The 15,874-nt window shown below is 40.2% G+C and overlaps 1 protein-coding gene and 2 long non-coding RNA genes across 7 annotated transcripts in view; 2 read left to right on the plus strand and 1 right to left on the minus strand.

Annotated features, from left to right (window-relative positions):
- CDC14A (cell division cycle 14A) overlaps positions 1–771 on the minus strand; it is a 145,928-nt gene extending 145,157 nt beyond the window's left edge. For 2 of the 3 annotated variants that reach the window (XM_072968122.1, XM_072968121.1), the window contains exon 1: positions 630–718. Coding sequence is in view for 1 of the 3 variants with exons in the window: in XM_072968119.1 (XP_072824220.1) it covers positions 630–751 (122 nt within the window). In the remaining 2 variants the exon portion in view is untranslated. Of the gene's footprint in view, positions 1–629 lie in introns of all 3 variants that reach the window. The other variant, XM_072968119.1, reaches the window with a different exon arrangement.
- Positions 1–15,874, plus strand: part of LOC140698288 (uncharacterized) — a 31,766-nt gene that overhangs the window by 5,821 nt on the left and 10,071 nt on the right. The window contains exons 1-4 of one of the 3 annotated variants that reach the window (XR_012075969.1): positions 881–982; positions 3,007–3,056; positions 5,703–5,815; positions 13,533–13,646. This is a non-coding gene — a long non-coding RNA (uncharacterized lncRNA). Of the gene's footprint in view, positions 1–880; positions 983–3,006; positions 3,057–5,702; positions 5,816–13,532; positions 13,647–15,874 lie in introns of those variants that run through there. The other 2 variants (XR_012075967.1, XR_012075968.1) reach the window with 2 other exon arrangements.
- Positions 7,748–9,272, plus strand: LOC140698289 (uncharacterized). Its single transcript, XR_012075970.1, has 2 exons — positions 7,748–7,796; positions 9,021–9,272. It is a non-coding gene; the product is annotated as an uncharacterized lncRNA (long non-coding RNA).

The following is a 15,874-nucleotide window of genomic DNA, read 5'->3' on the forward strand; positions in this document are numbered from 1 at the left end:
TGGTACATGTCCCTACTATACTATGTACATGTTACTATCAGGAAAACAATAACAAGTTTTATCAAAAACCAAGCACAGCAATTTATGTCAGGTCTCACACCAGTTGCCTATGAGGTAGGTATTATTATTATTCCCATTTTACAGATGAGGCCACTGCTACAAAACAGATGCTCAACGAATATTTGGAGTATAAATAAATAAATGAGTAATTAAAATGTCGGGAGATGAACTTATGTGAATCACTTGGATATGGAAATCAGTTCCTCTGTAGCCTAGCATAGTGGAAAAAATACCAGATTTATAATCAGACGCCTGGATTTCAGGCATCACTCTATCATCAACTGTATGCATTATCTTAGACTATTAAAAGGGGATTTAATAGTGTTAAATGGTGGAAAAGGGGATTATAGTTATCTCTTTGCTCACAGGAATAATAACAAAGTTAAACAAGACTGTTATGATGCGATGCTATGGTATACAAATATTTGTTATTAGTGCTAAAGTTTGTATTAGACACCAAACTATTTCCAAAGTCTGATTTTCACAAGCCTCAAATTGTATCTATTTGGATCTAAGTATTGTTACTTAATTTGCTCCTAGAAAATAATAGAAGCAAAATATACACTCACAGAGAAGCTCTTCTGATCAGCTGAAGACAAGTTAACATTGTCTTTCCTTCCTGATTGCCTGAGGCCGTGGTACTGTCCCTAGAATGTACTGGGGCCAGCGACCCCATTCGCACATCCTCCATGGATTCCTAAATTCCCCTGCTCTGGCTCGTGTTCTCTCAATCATTCTGTTCCAGAAGCCTGGAACACAGATGTTATTCCCCGTGGTTCCCATGGTGACCCTTGATGCTCCTTTGGAATCCCAGCTTTTCTGGTGCCTACTCCTGTGCTGAAACTCCAGGAGAAAACACTATTTCAGCAAACTAACGAGAGACGCTTGGTTTCCATTCTTCCAATCACAGGATGCTATACAAGTATTGAGCAGATAGATTTCTGATGGTTGTTCTTGCTATGGTGGTGGTGGTGATTAACACCTATGATTGTACTGATCCCCATGGGAAACACCACACTTTATATCCTCTATGCACCAAGCCTTCCTGCATGAGGAGTCTATGCCATTCTTCAGATTGTATCTCAAGTATAATTTGGACTTATTAGTGTAGGATAATAGAGATATGAATTGTCTAATATGCACCCAGATAAAAACAACTTCTGCTTATCCAAAAATATATTGTACAAATTTTAGTTAAAATATTTCTCTTCATAACCATGTTTTGTTTCCCATAACATCAAATACACATTTGCTTTTTATATTTAGCATTCATTCATTCAGCAAATTTGTACTGTCTGCTGTTTGCCTGGCACTGTGCTCGGTGCTAGGATTACAATCAAGAACAAGGTGGATTCTTTTCTTAAGGAATTTGCATTCTAGGCAAGGATACATACAAGCAGGCAGGCTCCATAAGCAAGATACAGGATAGGTCGGAGTAAGTACAGAGCATTAGGATGAGCTTTTGTGATGAGCATCAGTGCTGGGAAGTGAGGAAAGAGTCCCATGCAGAATCCTATAGACTTGAGGTTGAATAGCAGTTAGCCAGGTGGAGGTAGCCAGATTGTGGAAGGTGGCAGGGGAGGTGGCAAGGAGGAAGATGCAAGGAGAAAGTCCCAGGCTGAGAAAACAGTCTGTCTATAGGCTGGGAACCAATCATGAGAAAGGCTCAGGGATCTGAAGCAGTTCCATTCGGCTCCAGCGCAGAGTATGAAGTGGGAGGAGACGGGAAAGTATCTTGGTAATAAAGGTTAAAAATCTGGACTTTATCCAGAGGGCAATGGGGCACCAAAGTGAAATATATTAAATGGGAAAAGCCTAGTCAGGTGGGGATTTTTAAGTTGCTGGAAATAGTCCGCAAAGTAGTTAAACTAATTGTAAATAGATTGGAGCTTACTCCATTAATCCCCAAAGAAGCAGAATTATAACAAGAATACAGACAAAGGCCCACTCAATAGGATCTTTCCTTCTTCCTTTTTCCTGTTACTATTAAAAAGACAAAGTTGAATTTGCCCATTTTTTGCTGAGCATAAATTAAGTTCATAGAGGGAAGAGTTATCTGAGATTCCTGAAATGTAATTTGCATATACTGAGGATGAACGTGGTAAGGCAATGTATATTTCTTCTAAATTGTGGGTATTTTTAATAAAGGACCCTAAGCAAATGTAAAAAGTAGAATATACAAGAATTACATTTTATTAAAATATTTTAATGAACTGAAAGAAGGTGCAATGTATAAGAAGCTGATTTCTAAAAAACTTTTTAAAATTTTTAGAAATAAATTAAAATGAATGATTCGATTACTTGATTTCTTAAGAGGACAAGTTGATGACGCCTAACAATTTTAAAAAATAAATCAGAAAGGCTACAAGGCTTCATATGTGCCCTGGAGCCCCCAAGGGTCCAGCAGGCCCCAGTCTTGCCATCTCCCTTTAAGAGAGAAAAGCATTCACCAGTGTGCAGACATAATTGTCATCTAACGCGAACTATCTGTCTTAGATCACGGTGCCTTTCTTGGTGCTCTTGCGTGGGTTTCCTAGTCAGGTTTTCCTGATGGACTTTATCTCATCACTACCTTTAACTAATTTCTCTGAAAGTGATTTTGGCTTTGGCGCATCATTAACCTAAGTATTACCCACTTGCCTCCTGGAACTGAAAAAAAAAAAAAAAAAACCTGACAAGTTTTTCAGTTCAGTTAACCAAGCTGACTCAACCCTTTCCTAACACTTTGTCCCTGGCCAGAACTTTTTATTTCTACCCCTAAACCTCTTTCTCTCCAGACTTCTCAGGCTCAGTACATACTGCCACATTCACCAATTACTCAAGTCAACTTCTAGCTAAGACCCATCGTAACTTATTTCCCACACCTAGTCATACCATGTGAATTGCCTGCTATGCCTTGTAATGCATCCTGAATCCTTCTACTTTTGTCTCCACGGTGAACATCAGCCCTTCCCCTGGACCTCTGCAATAGGAAAGACTTGTGTTTTGATCTACAGGTAGGACCCAAGGACTATGATGCAAAGAACTCCTTCACTGTTGTACTTTAAGGAGCTGGGTGGGAGTGGGGGGAGAGGGAAGGGGTAGTTATTTTGTCAGTTCTTCACTTCACGATGCCAAGAAGGTATCCTGGGAAAGTGATATCTAGGTGTCCACTGCCTATGGCTGGAGTGGGATGGGGTCACTGTCAAGTCTACCTGAGCCTCCTGCCCTGACTCATACTTCAACTCTGAATGATGGGACCTTGTGAACCCGACCTAGGATGTTTGGTCAGAGTGTAGGTACCTGTGCTTGGTCAGAACATACCTTCCTGTTTTGGGAAAGGAAGGTAGGGTTGAGGCTGGAAAAAAGACAAGAGCCAGACTGTGAATGGCCTTACAGACTACTAAAAAACAATGTGGACCTTTATCCTTCAAGCAATGGGAGTCACAGAACATTTCTAAAAACGGAAAAAATCACGTAACTGGTTCAATGGTTCTGGTGCAGTGCATAGAAAATGATGAAAAGGTATTAAGGAAATGTGAGGATGATGGGAAAAGACATGAATATCAGTGCCTAACGGGCTGACGTTATAAGGCCCAAACCTACTGTTATCAGCCACAGTTCAGCATAACGCCTGTGAGTGCCTGGGATGACGTAGGACCTCTGGGGTAGAGAAGAAACTCAGCTGTGGGCTCTGAGTTCCACGTAAAAATCTCAGAAAAGCCCCTTTACTCTTTGTTACTAAGCATAGACTGTCAGTGACAAACAGGCTTATAAAAGAAGTGAGATGATGAGACGGCAAAGTAAAAACCAATACTTCAGGTTCTAGAGCACTGACATTTTCTTTGAATGAAAAGTTGTTTATATAATGAGATAGAGTTTACATAGGGTAGAGGCTCAGATAGTATTTTGGAACTCTGAGATATATAGTGATGAGATTGGATCACAGGATTTTTTGGATAACGATATTGGTTCTGAATGATCGTGCAAAAAATTTGAAATATAGAAAGCAGTTTCTTAAAGTGATAGAAGACTATTCAATAAATGATATTAGGATAACCGGTTAGAAATATGTGGGGGAATATTTAAATGCCTCTCCCACACTAGAATGAATTTCACATGTAAGAAAGAGTTAAGTATTTTAAAAATTAAATAATTGAAATTAAGACTGATTATTTATCCAATCACTTCGGGAGGTAAAAGCTCAGGCCTTTATAGAAGAAACTGCAGAGGAAAATATTGAAAGGTTTGACTCTAAAAACTTAATCACGTGAAAAAGTAAGTATCACACCAAAGAAAATATTTTCAGGACACAAGAAAATAATGAGTTATTATGTTTTATGTAGAAAATAAATACAAATCTATAAGAAATCACAACTGTCACAATAAAGGATGCAGACAATTTATAAAAAAATAAATTCAGCCATTAAATGCATGTGGTAAAAATCTTCAATAATCAAAGAAATGGAAATTGAAACAATGTCTTCTCTTCTTTTAATCTTTTAATACAATAAATTAGAAAAGATAGCAGGGTTAAATATATAATATTATAACTCATCTAATGAGTTGACTATTGTGAAAAAGTCAAATGATGATTAGAAAGATTATGTACATACATATATATAGAATATAGCTGGTAATACCGGTTATTATTTTTGAACACCTATTATGTTCCAGACTGTGGCAAGCCTTTCATGTAATTATGATTTAACCACAATATTTAATCACGTGTAATCATTTTCAGATAGTGATACTGAGGTTCAGAGATGTTCAAATGTGCCCAAAATTGAATACTTAATGCATCTGGGACTGGAATCCAGGTATGACTGTCCCCAAAGTGCATCACCTTAACCACTACATTGTCACCTTCTGTATCAAGTTCCATGTTTTTTAAAGTATTATTAAAAATAATGTGTGTTTTAAATACTATTGCCTAAGAAACAAAAATTAAAAACGTTTAGAAAGGTAACTGAAAGAGTTTACATTACAATGGTGGCATTGGAATCGACAGATTACGGGTGATTTGTATATTATATATTGTTTCATTATTTATTGTTTTATAAATTTAAAAAGATTTCATAAAGAACAATGCCTTGATTTTGGAAAAACATAATACATTTCCCAGTTTATATCAGGTCCTACTCTAAAACTTAGCAAAATAACACACTAAAAATACCTACATGGCCATTTCATTTGTGGACTTACTCATGTAATGTAAATACATTAAGTATTTTAATATAAATGTAAATATAAAAGTATGCATTTCATTTGAAGAGTAATTAATCTTGACTGAGCTATGGACACACTTGTCCTGTTAGGGCAGTGAATTATGGGACTTTTTTTTTTAACATTTCTTTTAGTGTTGTTAACAAGATTATTTCAAGAATAAATAAAAATTCAAACTAACGTACAAAAACAAGTTTTAATATGTAGCCAATAATGAAGGTTCCTATTCTCCATTTTATGTTGTTTTCAGCAACAGTATATAGTCCCAGAGGCTACGAGTCTCAGATACGAGTGAGAAACATCATACTTTACCAAGCAGTTCTCTTCCCTTCAAACACGTGAAACCAGCTTTCCTTGGACAAATTCATCAATGTTTCCTCTTTCCTCTATGCTGGATTCTCCTTCCCCTTTCATAGACTTCTCTTTTCTTTTTATAGACAGACTTTTTGCTGAACTATACCCAAGCAGGTATAAATCCCGATGGTGGAGAGACATTGTTGATGCAACTGGAACCCCTGCTACTCGGTAATTCAGGAAAGAGACCATGAGGGTAAGTGGCAGTGGGCCGAAAGAGGAGGCCAAACTTAAGGCATCTGTAGAAAGTGCAATTGACAGGATACACAAAACAGATGTATACAGAAGTGGAGGGGAGAAGGGAACCAGGAATAAGTCCCAGAACTGTGACTCTTTAGCTGGCTGGACGGTGATGCCATCTTCTATGGGATGTTCATAGGGAATAAAATGAGCTCACTGTGTTATCTAGAATTTGAAGTATTTGCTGGAAAATTAGATGGAAATATATATGAAGTACAGATCTGAAGCTTGGGAGAGGTGGATGGGCTTGACTGATCAGTATGAAGATCTCCAAAGAGTGAGCATAGTCTAAATTGCAGGATAAGCCTGGTGAGCTGACAGGGTATGGTCTCTGGAGACAGACTCTCTGAGTCCAAGTCCTGACCCTCTACTTACCAGAAGTGGGAACTCGGGCAAATTATTAACCTCTCTGTGCCTCAGTTTCCCAGTCCATAAAATGGGAATAATATGAGTACCTACTTCAGAACACCATTAAGATGACGCCATTTTTTAAAAAAGAAGTTTGCAAAGTGCTTAAAACAGTGCACAGCACATAGTAAACATTTATATACATATTTTTCAAATAAAAAATTGTGTCCAAGAAAGTGTCCATGAAATGAGAGCTGAAGGAAACCAGAATGAGCCATGGGGAATATCAACATTTTAAGAGGTGGGTAGAGAAAGAAGTACTCTTGAAAGAGAATGAGAAGAAGCTTCAGGTAGGTTTTTTTTTTTTTTTTTTCGTCAAAAGACACCAAAACTGAGACACTGGGACAGAGGTAATAAGAGAACTGGAGCTTAACTCCTGGTGCCAGTTTCTCTACAATTTTAACAGGCAGGCTCTCAAATGGTTTTAGAATTACAACAGTTTTGGGTCCCACAGGAGAACCGAAAGCATGTCTTTAGTTACATTAAAGGGAGAGTGTCTAGAACCCTTTTTCTAGTGATAGTTATAAAGAAGTCTCACATGCTAAGTCTTTGAGTTTGTTGCATTAGGAAAAACTGCAGGCTCTCGAGAGGAGTGCAGACGCTCTGCCCATAAAGTAATGTCTACTTCACAGATTCTAGGTTGAATAACGGTCATAAAATGTTCCAAAAGGAAAATCACTTAAGAGCACTGAATATTATTGTCTAGTTAATAATTTCCTAGACTTTAGTGATTAGATACCACAGAAACAAAACTAATTCACCTGGCATGAAACAGACTTTTACGCTCATCCCCCTATCTGGCAATGCTCATAGCGTGCTAAAAAGCCTTTCAAATGCAGGAAACGTTATCTTTAAAAAATCGTTTTTGGTAGTTCTCTACTATTTCTACACACAACACTTCTGACACCAAATACCTGGGGGCTTTTCAAACCAAGTGATTCTCCAGTTATCTGTGGACACCAACTAGGTGTTCCTCAACTCAATTCAATTCTCATACTATCTCTCTAGAGAGCACAGACCCCACAGGTCTGACCCACAAGCCTGCCCCTACCTCAAGATGCCAGTCACAAGTCCCACGTCACCATCTGTACTTCTTACCAACCGGCTATAAATCAGGGGTTCCCATGACTCCTTCCTCAGGTCCAATAATTTGCTAGAATAGCTCACAAGACTAAGGAAAACATTTTATTTACTTCTATCAGTTTATTACAAAGGATACAAATCAGGAACAGCCAAGTGGAAGAGGTGCGTAAGGCAAGATCTGGGGACAGGGTTCAGAGCCTGCACGTCCTCTCTGGGCTTGTCATCCTCCCAGCAATTTGATGTGTTCAACAACTCAGAAGTTCTCCAAATCCTTTTTTTTAATGACTGCCATTAGTGAATTCAATCTCAAGCCTCTGTCCCCTCCCCAGATTAGGGGTGAGGCTAAAAGTTCCAATCCTCTAATCACAAGGTTGGTAACCAATACCCACCCCCTCCAGAAGGTGTCCAGGGGCTGACCAGGAGTCACCTCGTTAGCACAAACTCAGGTAAGACTTGTTGTGAATAACAGATGATGCTCCTCTCGCCCCTGTCACTCACATAGTACCATGGGTTTTAGAAGCTCTGTGTTAGGAACAGGGAAAAGGCCAAATATATATTTCTTATTATCACAGATGGAAAAAGAAAAGCCCAAGGATTATCTGGGAAAGAAGGCTTTCTCAGTCTTTCCATTTTCTAGTGCCTGGGTACATTGCTCAAAACTATTTGTTAAGGAGGGGCTTTTAATTGCAAATATGTGAACTATAAGCCAAAAGTCAGTATTTATTAACATGGGGCCATTTGAGCTTTATTAAGATTTAATTATATCCATATACCCAGTGTCTTACTTTAGGTTTCCCAAGAAGTAGATTAGGGAAGTGCAGAGAACTTCACCCAGGGAGTAGGGAAGTGGGCAGGGCAGGGAAGTCCACCAAGAGAGGGTGTGTTTTCAAGCCCAGCTACCACTGGGTGCACTGGGTCATGGTGGGAAGCCAGCTGCTCCAGAGTACCCCCAGCTCGCCCGCTGGGCAACCCCCTCCCACCAGCCATTGGCTGAGGGCAGCCCCTGGGGGTGTTAGTTCTCTGACACTTCCCTTTGGTGCATGAGTGTTGCAGAGAAAGCCCTGGGGCACAGAGATGCAGGTATTGGCAAATGGAAGTCTTAGAAGCCAGGGACGTAAGAGTACATCGTGTCAAAGATAACATGCAAAGAAGTTCTGGGACCTAAAACTAGAAAGATAATGGAGACTTTCTAAGACTAAGCTGAGACATTGGGAGCGTTGCAACACAAACAGCCCTCCTGATGCCTTGAGCTTCCATTTACAGTAAAAAAGGCCAATAATGGGTTTTAAAGCTATAAGTTTGTGTCAGGGTTCAAAAATAGAGCACTCAGATTTCTAGCAGAGAATAAAAGAAAAAAGGCTCTCATTTCATCCTCATTCGTCTGAAGCCCAGACACCACTGAGGAAAATTGAAAATATTAACTTTAGAGTCAGACCTATGATTAAGTCCAGGCTCTGTCACTCAACGTGCTAGTTTCCAAACCTCTCTGAACCTCACTTTTATCATTTGTAAGGGAAGATGACGTTAGTACCTACATACTGGGTTGTGAGCATGAGGTAAAGCACAGCGCAGGGCCAGAGAGCTGAGTGACCGATTAATATTAGCCATTACTAGACATCACAGTGAAATACCAGTTCACTTAACTACCACTCTGCAACTTCCTTTTGTAGATGAAGCAGGTGAAAAAATTTCAGGTTAACAGCTGAATCAAGAAGTATTGGAAAACATTCAAGAGGAACCTAGATTTCCTATTTTCCCTTAAAGATTTATGGTCTGTGCAAAGAGTACAAAGCTTAAGTATTGTGAAACATCCTTCTAGAGACACACAGACTTTTGGATAGAAATTACAAGTCAACATATTACATCTCTGATCAAATGACTACTACACTAGTAGCAGCTTCTTAATAAAGAGTCTTATTTAAGCTTCTACTAGCCTCTTAATGGGAAAAAGGCAGGGTGGGAAATTCTATCTGAAATAGGCCTGAGCTCTACAACGCTAGGAAAATGTTTTGAGTGCGTGCCCTTAAAAATGGTATTTGTGAAATATTGTATTATCTACCTGGAAGGTTACATCAGTTTTCCTAGAGCACTTTGCCACTTTTAGAACTTCTATAAAATACAGGGGCAGGACCTGGGTGAGAAAAATAGAAACAAATTGATATCCAATCAAGGGGTGGATATAGCTCAGGGGTAGAGTCCTCGCTTAGCGTGCACAAGATCCTGGGCTCCATCCCCAGTACCTCCATTTAAAAAAAAAGATATCCAAGCAGTCTCTTGCAAGGAAGTTCCACTCCTTTACCCTTACTCTATTCTTTCACTTCTTGTTGCATTGTCTCTCTGCTCTGTAATCCTTTGGCTAAACCCTGAGCCCAAGAAGGGTACCCAGGTGAGAGAGCAGTTAATCATCACAGGAACCCCAGTATCAGCCGACCTGCGTTCAAATCCCAACCTATCTGGCTTCTTACCAGCTACGGGACTTAATCTAAACTTCACTTTTCTCCTCTGTAAAATGGGGCTAAATAAATAAAAGGGCTGTTTTGCGGATGAAGAGAGAACACGCCTTGAAGGCAGTCAGTCTTGTGTTTGACATATTGTAGTCAGTACATGACAGCTACTATTATCACTCCTATGTCACCATTCAATCTAAGATATTCAACCTCTGTATAACTTTTAAAGGATGAGAAGGGGGAAAAAATGTGGCCCTAGGAATTCAGAGAGGCGATTAATGAAACAGTGTCTCTGAGACCTGCTGCATGATATGGGGGAAAGATAATACACCAGTCTCGATAACAAGCAAGAAAAGAGGTGCTTACCCACAAAAATCCTTCACCTGCCAGCCTCCCCTTTACATGGTGACAGTTCGTACTACAGAGATAATAAAAAAAAGAAAATCAACATCCTTGACATTTAACCCACTAGAAGCTGTTACTGGCCCTGAGTACAAGCGTGTTTTCACTGACAGCCAAACAGATAAGAATCGTAGGGAAGTTACTCTTTCTAAAAATTCCTAGGACCTCAAAATGAAACACACATACATCTTTCTCAGAGCAACTCATCTTGGAAATTTAGTGGAACCAAAACCACCTCGTTTCACACTGACCTGCAATCTGTGGGGCCCATACTTCCTCTTCTTCATAACGATATCCTCTTGGGCTATGAGGACCCCACATATTCTGAGTTACCTTTTCATCCTTCCGGCTGGTTCAAGCCTGCTGTGCTCAGGTGAGAAGGCAGAAGAATTCTGCCCTATCACATGGGCAGACGCGGTGTTCCATTACCTCCTATCAGTTCGATTATAGGGTTAAGGAACCAGATCTAATTACAGCCTAGGAGTGTTCAGGCCCTGGAATGCAAGAAAAGGTATGGGTGACAGTAGACTGCTGCTTTGCCTCTGGAAAACCCAAACTGACAAAAGAGCAGTCTAATCCTAAAATTTTACCCAAAACTGCCTGGAAGCTCTTAATAAAGCAGAAGTGTACAATGGTGAAGAGTAGGGCCAAGTGTAAGCTAATGAAAGCTGACTGCATCAGAGTCTGCCAGCTCCGTTCTGCTAGTTACGGTGCTGTGGTTCACTCTGGATCAAAACAATCGTCCCTGAACTAGATGTGACCAACCATTTTGGTTGAATCCTGTTTAACTGGGTCAGAGGAACGAGCCAGCTGCACATGCGTGTGGGCGAGCCATTCATCATGACCAAGATGTTGGTGTTTACCGTAGGATTCAATTCTCCTTCTCCAAATTTGGGTTGATTTGCACACTGTTATGCTAACCTCTCTTTCCCCTCAAGCCTCCCATAAAAGCCTGTAAGCGACAGAGGACTGAGCTCCCTCGGCCTTTGTCATTAAAGGAGCCTCTTATGAGCTGAAGCCCAGCTGAAGAGAGGGCCTGGTCTCCGAGTTGGTGGTGAAGAGCGGAGAGCCAGGCTTCCCGGATTTAGCTCCCCACCTTGCCACTTGTTAGCAATGAGATCTTGGCCAAGTTTCTTAACCCCACTAAACCTGTTTCTCCATTCGTAAAATAGAGCAAATAAAACACTTCAGTGATTAAATCTGGCGATCCATTTACCATGAATGCCCAGCATACAGTAAGCCCTCAATAAATGTTGGCTACTACTACTAGTAGTAATAAAAATAATAAATATCAGGCTAAAGGAAGCTTTCCTAACAGTCGCTCCCTCAGAAACACGCGATGGACACACACACTAGCCAGGGATTCTAACTCTCAGACCGCCAGCTGAGGGGACCGTCCTATGCATTGTAGGATGTTAGCAGCATCCCTGACATCTGACCGCCACGGAGCACCATCTCAGTTGTGACACCCAAAAACGTCTCTCGACATAGCTGAGTGTCTCTCAGGGAGGAGAGGGGAGCAAAATCACCCCAATTTGAGACCCACTGTGCTAGATCAATTAAAAGCAACCGTGACAGACACACCACTTTGGCTTGTCACTCTTGCCTAAATGTCCCATTAGCTATGTCTACTAGGTAACTACATGACAAATCAATCACATACACAAAAGGTTGCCTTAAAATTACTTCCTCCCTTGCTGTTAATTCAACTGAAGCTAGAGAGTGTGTCATTTTTATCTCAGTGTTCTCAGCAGCCAGCACACAACGGACCATGGAGGAAGGAAGGATGAGGGAGTAAATACACCCTTGAGCTTTTTTGTTTCGTGAAACAACTTAAAGCAGCACTTAGGTCTCCTCCCTCTTCTACTCCAGCGACCACACAAAGGAGATAAACACTGAGCACCCCCCACGACGCCCTCACGTACGGTGGGGGCCAAGCCGGGTCAGGCTCACGGAGCAGGGAAGGCAGGAGCACCCTTGCCACGGAGCTTCCGGGCGCGGAGCCAAAGGCTGACAATCAGCTCATCTCCAGGAAACAGCGCCAAGGGCCTCACTGGAGAAGTGGGTCCAAATAGGTCACTGAGCAAGGAGACCAGCCGCAAATCCTGGGACAGGAGAGGCCGAACCAGCAGAGTCACAGAGCAGCAGGGCTGGGAACAGAAGCTCAGGATGAGAAGTGGTCTGAAGAATTCCGCACACAGGCAGAGAGGTTTTGGGCTGGATCTGATCGTGTTTTAGACAACCTGGGATGTGGTTATGTAGGGGCCCAAGATGAAAGGAGACCCGGACTCTGTCACCCATGGTTCAGATTCACCCTGCCAGCTTCGTGCCCATTACAGTTTTGATCAATGTGTTCTCTCTTCATTCAGGTCAGTCATAAATATACTGAGCAGAACTTTTCCTTAGAAACTACGATTATTTCCCCAGTGGCTCATTAAATAAAGGTATTTAATTATGTAGAGAACAACTTAAATATAGTATAAAATAACAGAATCAAAGTTCAGCCAACAGAATTTTCAAGCGAACATCCCTTCAACTATTTTCATATGAACCACCCCCCACCGCCCGCAAAATGATGCAACTGTATCAAGAGATTGAGTGGTATTTCCAAAGCACACAAATGAGGATTCTTAAATCCCTGGTTATTTGCTACTGAGATATAAACTGGTAAACAAATACACAGCTCTCTCAAGTCGTTGTCAGCTACACCTCCTGTTTCCTTCATTGCCCAGCGCTCAATTCTAATTCCGCTAAAATTTATTTCCTCTTGGATTTTGTGTCCTTTATTATGCAGAGGTATGCAGAGTCAGTGGTAGTAATAAAAGCTTATAGCCCACGTGAGAACCTTCTTCTAGGGTCATGTGTAGGAAAAGCTATGTATTTCCTTTAAGCAAATAGTGGGCTTTAGGGGGATGAAGCGAGGGGTAGGGGTAGAGGGGCGGAGAGGAGGGCAGGGAGGGAGGAGGGAGTGACTAGAACCATATTACGTCTCCTTTTTCACTTTTGCCAGGAATCCTAGACCAAACTTGAAACTCAATTCTGGTAGTTCCTCTGTGTTCTACTTTTATACCTGGCATGACTTTCTACTCTAGTTTTTATTTCTCTGGGCCTGATTTTTTATTTATCTGTAGCTCACCACTTTATAGTATGTGCTTATTATAATTCTCCACAGATCTTTTGTGAAATGAGGCAAAGTATGAATAAAAATTAAACAATGATCAAAATGTTTATATTATGTAAATGACATCGGAAAATGAGAGGCAAGTTAAACAGTATAAAGAAAAAGGCGTAAAATATTAGAAAGCTTACAATAACTTTTTTTTTTTTTTTTAGTTTTAAGGGTTTTGGACAAAAATGCAGAACCCCCTTGGAGGATTAATATCTGAAGTCCTTATAGGTTAGCAGCTTTCTGCGGACTAGCTAATATGTATGCGGGATTATGCACAGGTGAGCCTCCTGACCAGGAGAAAAAATATAGAAAGAGTAGGTGAGACAGTGTCAAGTCAACCTCATCTCATTGTTTTTAAAGGGCGCTGTTGCAGCCACAAGGATGCCCTTGGGCAAAGCGTACAGTTTCTTTGTGCTGTTAGGCTAAACATGTCAATCATGGTGACGGCCCCACCTGTTGACCTACTGAAGGGGCAACCCTGGCTCCCACATTTTACCTTAGCAAGAGTCGGCCCTTGACCGGAAGGCGGTCAACTGTCACTCCCATCCTAGCCTATGATAAATGCAAAAGATTTACTATTTAGCCTAATTCAGCAGCAGATCACAAAACATAGGTGAAGTCACTTCCATAGTCATGTTGCTACTACCAGATTTTTCCCTTATTAAATTAGAACATCCATATCTGAGCTACACGAAGACCTCTACTCTGATTCTTCTTTTCATTTTTTTGTGTAGGTAATACACAAACATGGTTCAGAATTCAAAAGAGGCACCCCCCCCCAGGGGCCTGGAACTCCAATGAAAGCAATATTTTTGCCAGTTTATAGTTAGCCTTCCAAAAGTTTTCTATTAATTCATAAAATAGCCTCACAAGCAAGGAAATCGAATAATCCTCAAAGGTTTTTCTCCTTTAACCTACCTCATCCAGTTAATTCACAAGTCCTAAATTCTACTTCAATTCTTCTTTATTTCTTTTCTTTTCTTTTCTTTTTAGGTTTGTTTATTTATTTAATGGAGGTACTGGGGATAGAACCAAGGATCTTGTGCATGCTAAGTGCACACTCTACCACTGGGCTATATCCTGCCCCAACCCAGAGTAATTTTTTCTGTTGTTGTCATGAAATATATCATGAAATATCTACACTACATGTATGTACAATAGAAATATGTTACACCTGCAAAATGGCATAGAAGACTTCCATGTATTTTTCCTACAGCAACATTCCATGTGCCTTCACAGAATATCACCAGCACTTTGGAAACTTGCTTTGTGCCTTTTGCTGTCTATTGTCTTTCCCTCCCTCCACCCCAGAGTAATTACTTTTCTAAATATTAAGTTCTCCCAATATCTTGGGAGTAATTATACCCCAATACAATAAGTTTATTGTTTTTGAAGTTTTCATAAAGGGAGTTACACTGGATGTATGTCTCTGTGACTTGCCTTTTCGGTTCTAAGTTGTTTTCATATTCCATTATTTCTCCATGTAGCAATAATTCATTGGTTATTCCTTTGCCTGCTTTATAGTATTCCATTATATGACTAAACCACCCTTTCTTTAGCCATTCTCCATACTCATTTGAATTGTTTGCCCTTTGGGGGCTATTTCTAGTAATACTCCTGTAAACGTTCTTGTACAGATACACTGGTGCACATATACAAGAGTCCACAGGTTACAGATTTAGAAGAAATCTGGGTTGTAAGGTACATATATCTTCAAGTTCACTGAGCAATATCAACCTCTGTTCCAAAGCAGTGGATTAATTTGCACTTCCCCCAGCATCACATGAGAGCTCCTGTTGTTCCACATCCTTGTCAACATTTCTGATTTTAAAATTTTGCCAACCTCTGGTGAGCATGATGTAGTATCTCACTGTGGTTCTTATTTCCATGAAGATAATGTGATCAAGCATTTTTCCACATCTCTTTTAAGTAGTATTCTGGCTGTCTTCTACAGGTGTTTACTTATACAATATTATTATCATTCAGTTATTAACATTATCTAATTTCTACCATGATTTCTTTTTAACACATGGATTAATTTCCAAAGGTATAGGATTTTTAAGATGCCTTTTTGGATTGATTTCTAACTTAAGTGCATTGATGTCAGTAAATGTGTTATATTTGGTATTCATTCTTTGAAAACTTTTAGGAATTTGTTCTACAAACAAGTACATAGTCAATTTTCATACATGTCCGTGTTTACTTGAAAAGAACATGTATTTTCTAGTATTTGGGTTAAATTGGTTGAATAAACATATCTTGAGTTTCCACCAGCTTTAGGTCCCTTCTAGAGTCAGCCACACAGTTCTTAAGGGCACTTGGACCCTCAGGAACACAAAGATGAGAATTGTAGCTAAACTTACCATTTTGGCTGACATCTACCTCGATGCTAAATTCTTGGGAAAGAGCATCAGAATCAGCTTCTGAAGAAAAGGGGAAATTGGGATTAAGTTGAATCCAACATGCAATAAGGGTGCTGAAAGAGGAAGTGACAAGAAGAAGAAAA

The sequence above is a fragment of the Vicugna pacos genome, chromosome 9, assembly GCF_048564905.1.
Source record: "Vicugna pacos chromosome 9, VicPac4, whole genome shotgun sequence".
NCBI classification, from domain to species: domain Eukaryota; kingdom Metazoa; phylum Chordata; class Mammalia; order Artiodactyla; family Camelidae; genus Vicugna; species Vicugna pacos.